This window comes from Cydia strobilella, chromosome 16 (genome assembly GCF_947568885.1).
Source record: "Cydia strobilella chromosome 16, ilCydStro3.1, whole genome shotgun sequence".
Classification (NCBI taxonomy): Eukaryota; Metazoa; Arthropoda; class Insecta; order Lepidoptera; family Tortricidae; genus Cydia; species Cydia strobilella.
In genome coordinates, this window is record NC_086056.1 from 14,881,052 (window position 1) to 14,893,418 (window position 12,367).

At 38.2% G+C, this 12,367-nt stretch overlaps 1 protein-coding gene across 1 annotated transcript in view; it reads right to left on the reverse strand.

Annotated features, from left to right (window-relative positions):
• The window catches only part of LOC134748655 (tubulin polyglutamylase TTLL5), a 55,621-nt gene that overhangs the window by 31,477 nt on the left and 11,777 nt on the right, over positions 1-12,367 (reverse strand). The window contains exons 2-5 of the mRNA XM_063683450.1: positions 3,350-3,492; positions 2,263-2,370; positions 1,683-1,847; positions 579-761 (exon numbers count right to left, since the gene is read on the reverse strand). Of these exons, the coding sequence (XP_063539520.1) occupies positions 579-761; positions 1,683-1,847; positions 2,263-2,370; positions 3,350-3,492 (599 nt within the window). The remainder of the gene's footprint in view (positions 1-578; positions 762-1,682; positions 1,848-2,262; positions 2,371-3,349; positions 3,493-12,367) is intronic.

The window sequence follows — 12,367 nt, forward strand, 5'->3', positions numbered from 1 at the left end:
GAATACTCGTAATACCTATTGCAAGCAAAATCTACCTGCCAAAGAAAGGGGTTTCTAAACCGTTTATTGAATTTCGTCTCTATGACCCACGGAATAAGGTTAAATATGAAAGAAACTCGTCATGAATCTTTTGTCTATTCATTTGTAGCTGGCGTTCGTTCCTTCGCTACTATCGTCAAGGACGTGTCCGGGGCCACGGATAAATAAGATACGTTTCTTCGAATACCCGTTTATCCGTGTACACGGGTCTTAACTACACGTTTCTTAATTAAACGTGCGGAACGGACCAGAAAACCGTTTACGTATTATTCGGAAACGGGTATTCGAAACGTGTAAACGAAACACGGATTCGACCGCGAGCCCTAGTTCGGAGTATTTGGACCCGTTCGGAACGGTCTTAAGTACCCGTGTAAACGGAGATACGTGTCTGAGATACGTTTCTTGGGAACGTTCCTTCGAAACGTTTTCGAATCCCGGCGGTTCCGTGTAAACCGGGTTCTTAGTACCGCCGGGCTTAAGAACACGGGTATTCGTATCGGCGTGTAACACGGATACCGGGAGCCCTAGTTAATATTTACCGACGGCGGGAGGTGGGGGATCTTCGGGTGGTTTGATGTTCGCTGTTGTGTTCTCGATGTTCAGATGTTTCTTCAGTGTGATCTTACTCAGGTCGTTCAACACGTCCTCTATATCCCTCTTATGTTCCATCGGGTCCCTGCTTTCGTGTCCCTGCTCTTCTATTAATATTGTCTCTGGCACTTCTGATTACAAAATACAAATTCATTTCAGATATAAATCGAAATTAATTTTAAATCATAGAAGCCTGAGGATGAGGATACAGATCCTTATAAAAGACGACACACTCCTTGCGTGAGGTGTGCGTGCGCGGCTCTAACATATTAGAGTGTACAACTACGAACACGCATCCGGTGTGCTCTGGCCTTAAAAATTGGAGCGAAATCTTACCAAATCTCTCGCCGGGTATAGGGGACTTTCGGTAAATAATACGTTTTTCGCGAACTGGAAAATTGCGAGAAAACTGAACGTCACATACTGGATTACATGAGTCTCACAATGAACAGGCATTTAAAGCACTTTTTTACCAATAACCACCTAATCAAGCTCGGATTAACTCGGATAAGACTGTGTGTCATGTATGACATAGTTATTTGGGGGGAATGGGTGGTGAAATTTTAAGTTATAGTATAATGAAAGTGTCAAAAAAATTGACAAATCTCGGCCGAGTGGAAAAATAAACGAAATAAATATCATATACAAAGGAAAAAATTACCAAGGCCTCCAGTTCCCGGGGCTGGAATTGAACCACCGTCCTCCGTTTACGCGCCAGATGCCTCCTTCCTTATGTTTTTTTCCTTTGTATATGATATTTATTTCGTTTATAGTTTAAATAGTAGTGTGACTACTTGTAAAAACACAAATTAAAATATTTTCATAAGAAAGTAATTTAATTTGTTCTTACGAGTGGAGACCTCCAAAATCGACATGACATTGACAACATACCTGATTCACTGACATGTCGGACTACGTAAGCCCTCCCGACGAATTTATTGCTATTGCCGAACGTCTTCATGACGTCGTGCATGATGTTGTTGGGTTTGAACGTGTGGGGCTCGGGGACTACACGTCTCGCCATGTTTTTGGCTGAGTCATTGACAACATACCTGACTCACTGACATGTCGGACTACGTAAGCCTGCCCGACGAATTTATTACTATTGCCGAACGTCTCCATGACGTCGTGCATGATGTTGTTGGGTTTGAACGGATGGGGCTCGGGGACTAGTCGTCTCGCCATGTTTTTGGCTTTGTTTAATAAGATAGCGGTGCCTGAAATAGTAATGGAATCTTTAATTTTTTAATTCATGAAATATGGATGACTATAACTTCTTTATCTTATATGAATATGACCTAGATTGAATAAGACGACTCGCCTGGCCTCGTAAGTCGGTAGTGACCCTGCCTATGAAGCATTTGGTCCTGAGTTTGAATCCCGGTAAGGGCATCTATTTGTGTGATGAGCACAAATACCTATTTCTTCCTGAGTCATTAATGTTTTCTATGTATTTAAGTATGTATATGTCGTTGTCTGAGTACCCACAACACAAGCCTTCTTGAGCATACTGTGGGGCTTAGTCAATTTGTGTAGGAATACCTATACAATAAAAAAATTCAAATTTAGGCCTTCGAAAGTTCACATTTAGTTCCCTACCACGCACTAGACAATACTTATTACAACTCTAACCTGTGTTTTGTCCTATGGATTTGGTGGTGGATTCCATGGAGGGAGTTCGGGAGGCCAGGACACATGATCGGAACACGAGTACCACACCTTTGGAGCCGAGGGGTCCGCCTGAAAGTACATATGGGTTAGGCTAATGGTAAACGATGGGACTTTCATACATTTTGGCGCAGCCGTGCGGTCGGTGACGTCACAGGCCTGGCGTTATTTATATGAGGCGTTTAAACCCATGGTGGAGATACGCGCCACATTTATTTTAGCAATTTGGAAGTTTCAGGGGCATACATGTAAATCGCACGGGAAGGAGAAACGATTGATATTTATCTTCCTAAAAAATCATGAATGTAGCTAATTGTCAGTTAATCTTTTGAACGCCAAGCCTATCGTGTGGCGCAGGCGCATCATCAGGAACCTAGTCGAAATGCACGAATGTTGATATTGGCAGGCCTATTATGGAACTCTCCGCGCGAGCTCGATAAGCCTACGAATCTCGTCCCGCCGGCGGTACAAAAGCCAGCTAGTTAGCTGATGTTGCCACACGCGCTCACGCACGCACATCACCGTGCGCTATGCCAAATATTATGCGAAAGAAATATCTTCGTCACGAACAAATAACACAGCAGTTAGTGTGGATGGATGCAGAATCAACAGAACAAATAAAAAATACAGTTTTTTTCCTCTTTTGACAGATAAAAAAGAGTAAGTAGCCATTCTCAATATAAGTACTTACACCTACTGTTATTATTTTTATGATAGTTACAAGGTACGTAGGTACTATTAAATTGTTTTAAAAATGTAAGTAATGTTTTTTACGACACATTTATAGTTAAATATCTACCTAAGACACCTAAGTATTTGAAAAAAGCGTCGGCAACCCTAGGGTTGCCGTTGTGTCGGCGCGCGCGGTACGAGGAGCTGCGCGTTGAAGGTCACTCCATTGTATTTTTGTGTAGGTATTTGCGTTTTCTTTGAGATATAAGTAAGAACTATTATATAATCTGTGATATTGGGCTGTAGCTGCGCGCGTCAGATGACGTCTTTGGCGATCAAAGGGTTACTCATCAAACTGTGGACCAACATAAAAAGCTACCTGACAGCCAGTCGGACACACATCCCTCCTTATTGTCCTTATCTCTTCCTGTGTTGACTTCTTCGTCATGTTTTTTCATGCTGTCCTGCGTCTGAAGGCCGGAGGTAGACGGATTCGATGCTCCTGATGATAGGACATGTGGACTGAAAAATGGAAAATTATTAGTAATACGTTTAAGTGTAAAACTCTTACGGTAGATGTCGCTTAGAGCCTCCCTGTTGGCTCATATATGGTGGAAATATGTGGTATTTTCTATAAAAAGGGACCTTATAGTCGATGGCGCTTACGCCATTATAAACGATGCTCCGATATAAATACAATGCCGCGCGACGCTGTGCGGCGTAAGAGCCATCGACAATAAGGTCCCTTTTGATAGAAAATGCCCCATATTACTAATAATAATATACCAAGAAAAGTGTATACAATGTAGGTCAATTTAAATTCCCTATAGCTTTTAACATTAGTATGGAAACTAACAAGCAATTATGGATTGCCACGATACCTAAGCGTATTAAAACACATGCAATATGCAATTAGGAGTTGCATGCTAAGTATCGTACATCGTACCGGTAAGTGTAAGAAAATACATAGTCCCAGCTAGTTATAGCCTGCGTTAAGAGTGATAAAGTGTGCAACTATTGTGCACATATTAGGTTAAGATTATAGATTATAGGTATAATTAGAGTTTTGAATGATTCACGGTTAGTTTCACTAGGCTTATATTGACCGGGATATAGACCGTGATTACCTTTTGTATTATTTGTGAGCTCCCGATATTTCGACGCAGTTATATGCATCATGTTGGACAGACCAACGAGTGTGAACGCGACCGGACCAACAAGTGTGAATGCGACCGTTGGTAACGTTGAAAGTGAACGCAGCCGACGCGCAAGAATGAGGGTAGACAGAGCGCTGTCTACACAACTTTGACACCCACCCGCTATCTTCAGTCACCCGTGAACATGATGCATGTAACCGCGTCGAAATATCGGGAGCTCACAAATAATACAAAAGGTAATCACGGTCTATATCCCGGTCAATATAAGCCTATAGGTATAATGTTTATAGGTTAAGTAACTTTTTTGATATTGTGTTTTCTGTATTCGTTGTTGTGGCAATAAATACATATTCATTCATTCATAAAATAAAACGTCACATTTTTAAAGGATATATATGTTACTTCGTAAAGACCGGCCTTACGAGCACTACGAATGGGCTCGATACATTGGAGTCGAAATTGCATTTAGTTACACCAGCACGCTCAGTCGTGTGGCGATTTGCGTAGTGGAAAGGCGTCGGTGTTCGGTCGGAATTGTATGCATACGCTTATACGTTGTTTACACCAATGGTGACGCCTTTCCACTGCGCAATTTGCCACACGACTGAGCACGCTGGTGTAAATAAATGCGTTTTTGACTCCAATGTTAGGCCCCATTCGTGGTACTAGTGCTTCACTGGTGCTCGTAAGGCCGGTCTTTACGAAGTAATATATATGTCTATGGGTGGTTATGGTTACCGTCAACAAACTGCTTCACAGTTTAGCGAAACAATAGATTAAGGTACCTACTTAAGTGAAATATTGTAATTTTTGTTAAATTTTCATTAAAATAAAAACTGAAGTTTATACAGAGATAGCTTGGTCCTACTCAGATAATACGTTAGTCATCGCAAACATTGGAAAAATAATCTAGCACTCCGAGTTTTAAGTTAAACCAATGGATGTTCTTATTAAAATGACTGAAACCATCTGTCAATTAACCGAAAAAGTAATGATGGTGTAACAAGCACTGGTTCACACGTGCCACATACTCTATGCAAATGCACATGTGCGAGCATATGGTCAATGGCCGATTGTCGTCCAAATAAGGTCAGGTGCGATTTGACGCGCTTGACGGTGTTCAATAACTTCTGACCGCATGTTACACTGTTGCGTAATGATGGGGTTTTGATGAAACATATGGTCAACATTTGATGAGGAATTATTGACTGCGCGATAGAAGGTTAGGTTTATTTAAACCGAATTTTTAAGTTGACGGCTGCGGAAATCGATCTAAGCAAACAAGATTTAATTAAGGTTTCCCCGAAAATCTACAGTAAGATTAGATAAATAAATAAATAAATATTATAGAGACATTCTTACACAAATTGACCAAGTCCCACGGTAAGCTCAAGAAGGCTTGTGTTGTGGGTACTCAGACAACGATATTATATAATACTTATACAAATACTTAAATACATAGGAAACATCCATGACTCAGGAACAAGTATCTGTGTTCATTACACAAATAAATGCCCTTACCGGGATTCGAACACAGGACCATCGGCTTCACAGGCGGGGTCACTACCCACTAGGCCAGACCGGTCGTCCAAAGATATATTTGAGAATAAATATTTTCAGTTTATTTGGTTACGGCTCACATCAGCATTGCATCCATCAACAAACGATTGATATGGTTGAAGTCGCCATCAAATATAACGGAGCGGTCAAGGTGCTCACGAATATCTGAACACGCCTCTATTGTCAAGGCGCTAGAGTGCGTATTCAGATATTTTTGAGCACCTCGGCCGCTCCGATATACCTTGATGGCGACTGTCCGTGTACTACACCGATGACGGATTTCGAAATTTTATATTATGTATCTCCCTGTTCCAAAGTAAGTGATTAAGATGGAAATAAACGCTCATTGAATTATGATGTTTGCGATGGTTATCCAATTTTAATCATTATCGCACAAATTAAAAGGTTAAACTCGATTCCCAAATAAGTCTCAGAGGGCAGAAATACATTCCTGGAATGGTTACAGGGACCACTGCTATATGCCTCGCACCCCGTCCATTCGTGAAGATATAAATACACCACGGTGTTATAGTCAGAATAAGGGCATGGTATTTTTATACTTCGCTATTACGAAACTGCAACTTTGATTTAAAATTACAGCCAAATGCAATGGACCGCGACCTCCGGTGGCTCCGGTACAGATGGAACAGTTGTAGTTCCTTATACAAAGGTACCATACCTTATATAATAAAATTATAGAAATACAGAAAATAGTTAATAATTGGGCATGACAAAAGTTAGCCTTTACAAATAGACCATAGCCTTATTGGATGGTAAGTGATGATAGATCCTATGATAAGCTTTAAGGCCGTTTCATCGGTTTGCCGCTGTCACCCACATTTCGGAAGAAAGGACGGGAAAGATCATGCGCGCCAAGTGTCAATTTTGATCGAATTTTGTCGAGTTTTATTTATTTTAAAAACGTTACCTTACAATATCGAAATTCGAAAGCTATGAAATTACTATTTAAGTTAAGATTGTTTTTTCTTCTTTTTTTGTTTATAGTACCACATAATAAATAACCGAGTAAAGTTTGATTAAAAGTTCGAGTTAGAGGTTACTTTGGGGATTCATTGTATCGAGCGAAGTGTCATAATTCGTATATCTATGTATAGCTATGTTATACTACTAGAACTACATATATTTTTTCCACGTCTACGAATATCAACCCCTCTTAGAAAAACATGATCATATAAGGAAATGTTTCGCCTTCTGGCTCAGGGAACCGCAGGGTTAAGTAATAGCCAATAGGTATTCAGTTACCACACCAGCTGGTAAAGGCTCTCTTGATTGTTCTAAATCTGATGAGAAAGTTGCATTTTATCCAGATGTGGGACAAAGTAATCAGATGCAAATTTTAAGTTATTTTATTATGTTTGCTGGTAGAATTGACTTTTAAATGATCATCTTGAATGATATTTAATAACATTTCATTTTGAATCGATTTGCTTTGATTTTTTTTGATATTTTACAGTTCGTATTTTCCTTGTGTTGGTGTGGTGATTAAATTTTGTGATTCACTCGTGGGCGAAATTTGTTTAACCCTCGTGCTTTGAAACCCTCGCAACGCTCAGGATTCCACTTCTCGAACCAATAGCTACGCTCGTTCAATTTTGGAATCTCGCTTGCTTGGGTATCAATATTAGCACGAGCGGTTAATCAACAACTTTGCCCCTTTGTAAAACAAATAACTATTTGCTAGTAACGATGAACTCCAATTCGTTTCTTTATTTTATTGTAGATGTTATCAATATATAATAAATTGCAATAAAACATAACTTACAGGCACGTAACTCTAGGTATATTACTCACTAGAGATTCAAATCAAAAACGAACCTTATGTTTTTTAAACAAGGCATATTATTACTTAAACATGACATATGTACATGTCGTTGGTGAAATATTTGTTTAATATTGTATTGTTCAGTGAGTTCTGAATATATCGTAATTGTACAGGTGTGCTATATTTAGGCATGATACAGCCTGGCACACAATAATTTTGGCCATCTGGCTATACATACTAATAAACTGTTATCTATTGTTGAGTTTGTAATACTTTGTGAGCATTACATATAATATGAATATATTACCTAACATAGTGACGAATCGAGATGAGATGATGGTTTACCTAATACACTCATGGACAAATTTAGAGAAACACGCTTTTTGCTTAACGGTACGGAACCCTTCGTGCCCGAGTCCGACTCGCACTTGGCCGGTTTTTTTAAATACTTCTATATAGGTATTAATCAAGAACAACTTTAGCGATTTTCGTATACCGAGTCACAGGGCGGACACGCTATACATCAAAAATCACATGCGTTTCTATGTGTGAACGGCACGTCTGTACACGCGGCATTGTGTGAGTAAGTTGCTTAAAATAAAAAGTACTGAGCGGAGTGAGCGGTCGGCAAAAGGTCGTCAATCTGCTGTCGCGGGGCGAGGTAATTCGAATCGGGGCTGGGTGGTGCGTGGCCGTTCTGTATGATAATACTATGTATTACTTATTCTGTGGTCGAGTGATGTCCCTTGCATGTTAGCAATGCAATCTGAATATTCTGAATCGATTCAATACGATTGCTACCGTCACGGTAGACTTTTTGATTCGTACTCGTTTAAACCCCTAGCTGACCTATTCAATGAAATATGCACCGTACCATACAAACTTAGGGTTCATATTGTGTTGTGATATTTAATATTTCCCCATATATCAATCATCTGTCAGACGTTTTATGAGTTTTGTCGTTTACCAAATATTCATTGCATTTTTTGGCAATACTACATGTTCGAAGGTACTACCTATACTAGGTAGGGCAGTGAAGGATAGGGGTTCTTTTTATGTCTTGGCAATTGTAGGATTTTTGATAAATACCGATTATACATAGGTAGCTATAATTTTTTCTCAACAAATTTAATATACATTTAACAATAAATAATTTATATTAAACCTAATTTAACATATGATATGATATTTAAACTCGGAAACATATAAACTCAGCGATGTCGCTTTGAAGAGATTAAATTTACCTTCAAGTATTCAAGTATTTTATTGCACTCATGTTGTTATACAGATCATAATGATAACAATAGGAGCAAACATGAAAACCCTGTAAGGGCATCGCAACAATTATTATTTGCTAAACTTAAAAATTAAACCTAAAGCTAACACCAATATACTTAGGTACATTTAATGTACCACTTCACGCAACTTGAGCAATATATATTTTCATTAAACTTACTGGCACTCACTTACCGCGGAAGAGCCCGTGTGGGCTGACGGTATTAGTAAATCGACAAACGCGTTATATTTATTTATGAACATGTGTTTTTTGCAATCCCCCATACATAATGTATGAATCAGACTGCAATATCATTATAATTAATTAGACATCTTGCGAGCAACCTAATTATAATGCGTAGGCCGAGGCGATGTCAATGTCTGCGACAATTTTATTTACTAATGTCATTGTCATTTTATGTCCCAAATAAAAACGAAGTACCATTAACTTAATGACAAACACTACAATGACAAAACATTTATAATAATCTCTACTATCATTCACTCTTAGTTAAAGTATCTATTAGGCATTTCTAAAAAAACCGGCCAAGTGCGAGTCGGACTCGCGCACGAAGGGTTCCGTACCATTACGGAAAAAAACAGCAAAAAAATCACGTTGGTTGTATGGGAGCAACATTTAAATATTTATATTATTCTGTTTTTAGTATTTGTTGTTATAGCGGCAACAGAAATACATCACCTGTGAAAATTTCAACTGTCTAGCTATCACGGTTCATGAGATACAGCCTGGTGACAGACGGACAGCGGAGTCTTAGTAATAGGGTCCCGTTTTTACCCTTTGGGTACGGAACCCTAAAAAACGATAAAAATATATTCCACGTCGGTATTTTAGGCGCCGTATTTGCTGAGCATTTTTCAAACTTTTGTCGGTCCAGGCTACATTATAATTTATTGGCAAAAATATCCAGGAGATTGATGGATGAATCTAGATCAGATTCCTTTTGAAAGCTATAGATACTCGTACTGTTAAGCTTATAGTTTATTCCTATAGCTCGGCGGCCGACCGTCTGGCACCGCTGGTGGATTGAGACCTAATCTGGGACCTAATATGACGTCACGCAGACGCGTTAATTATAAAAGCTAGTAAAAGCGTTAGTGATTTATATTTTTAAATTAAAAGAGGGCATTGAAACCACGTAATAAATCATTGTACTGACATTATTTAATACTAAGTATAGTTGCTAGAGCCCATACGTAACAAGAATAGACTAATCCCACCACCTTGTAAACTTAAACTACTGTCATCAGGCCCTTTAGTAATGTCTCTTAAAATATATAATAAACTCCCGGACTCTATAAAAGAAGAAGAAAATGATAATATATATATAAATAAAATTAAACAGTTATTATTAGATAAGTCATATTACACTCTAAGCGAATTTTTTTATGACATATTATAATTCAATAATATCTATAGATTATTTGTTTTTGTTAATATAATACTTAATGTTTTGAATAATAAATGACAAATGACATTGCAATTAAAACTTTCGACACGAAGAGTGTATTTTTGGCATTTAAATTCTTATTTTTACATTTGCTTATAATGATTGTATGTTAAAATAATTAATCAAAAATTCTCCTCTCCTTGGAATTGTAATTTATAGTTATAGTTGTAGTTATAGTATATTGCAGTGCCCAACAGGGTTCACAAAGACCTAGCTTATAAGTTTACCACCTGTACAATTACTTTGTGAATTTGCAATAAAATATTGAGTATTGAGTAGAGCTCGGCGGCCGACCGTCTGGCACCGATGGTGGATTAAGACCTAATCTGGGCGCTATTACAGGACGTCATGCAGACAGGCAGATAAAAAAAGCTGGTAAGTAAAAGCATTTAAATGCAAGAGAAGAAGATTGAATTTTTTATGAGCTCATTGAACTTATTAAAGATTGATTTTTAGTGTTCCGTGCAAAACTTTGTTTTCACAAACGGAACACTTAAGGATGACTCACGTTAGACCGGGCCGTGTCCGGGCCGGAGCTTCTGGCGCTTCGTTTTCTATGGAAAGAATCACGTGATCACCTGTCATGAATTATGAATTATGTCATAGAAAAGTAAGCGCCGGAAGCTCCGGCCCGGACACGGCCCGGTCTAACGTGAGAGAATATTTTGAACAACGAAACGCGCGAAAATATATCCCTACAAATTAGATTTTAGTAGATATTTCTTCGTGTTTCGTTGTGCAAGTGCAAGGCATTATTTGTTAGCCTTTCAAATGGATGTGGTGGTCAAATATCGGGGGTCCAAGGTCCAAACCTCGGCTGTATATTTGTTCCTTTGTGTGATAAAATCACGCTGAATAATCGTTTACATAGTTGCAAAACACCTTTCTTTTTATGCTTGCATCGTTTCTCGCATTTTTTCGTATTTGCCATAGATGAAAAGCAAATATACTTATTACAAAACCATCAGCAGGCATCAATCATTCTAACATCGGACATGATCACATGTCAAACCTATTTCCGTCTCAGGAAGTATTTTAGCACGTTCTAATTCGTTGCAGGATAACAAAAAAGTGTCAATAAAGTTGACTGAACCATTATACTAATTATACTATATCAGCAAAAGAGCCTATGCAACTTAATAATACAAAGTTGATATGCTTTTTTGGCTCAACGCGGCACCCAAGCATCAAATGTTGGCGTCTTACGTAATTTCTAATGGCCTGCTAATTTTGAAACCTCTTATCTAACACCATTGACTTTGGAATATCAACTCTATTTTTTTTCAAATAGGGTTCCTTATCAAATAACATATTTCACGTAGAAATGAGGTATCTATAGTTATGATTAGAAATTGGTATGCATTGGGCCATCGGGTGCCCATATTGGACAAGTGGCATTATTTTGGAGACATGACGAAAGTGCCATTATTAGCCGACCGGGAAAACTAGGGTAATGATTTTTCGTAATGAATGCGTGGGTGTTGAAGATTGACAAATTTATTTTGGGAGTTTATTATTCGGCCGTATGAATATTTGAATTGTTTTATAAAAGCTCGTGATATGGTAATCGGTATAATAAGTTTTAGGTAATAACTTTCGTGACAAACTAACAGTGATATTGCAATTTGCTATCATAAAAAACTGAAGTTACCATATTACTAAACTAGCTTCTACCCGCGACTTTGTCTGTGAGGAATAGTGTCTGGGATAAAAACTACCCTATGTTCTTTCCGGGACTAACCTATCTCTAAGGATTTTAAGCGTGAAGAGTTAACAGACAGTCAGACAAATAGACGGTTACTTTCGCATTTATAATATTAGTAGGGATTAAAGATTGAAGGATGTTACAAATTGTCAAATAAGCAAGCCGAGTACGGCAATGGCTGACCGAATGATCCATTATGGCAACTACAGGCAGTTCGATACAAGTCGATAACTGATTTAAGTACTTTATTATGTGTGAATGAAGGTGAATGAGTATGTTGTAACACCATTATTAAATTTTCGATAATTGTCGATTGGAAAGATAAGTGTTCTGTATTGAAGGTTCATTATAATCGTTATCTTGATCTAAATATTAGGTGAACAAAAAGCGAATTCCAAAACGTAGTTCATTTGTTTTTATTTGCATATTATGGCAGCAATAAAATGAA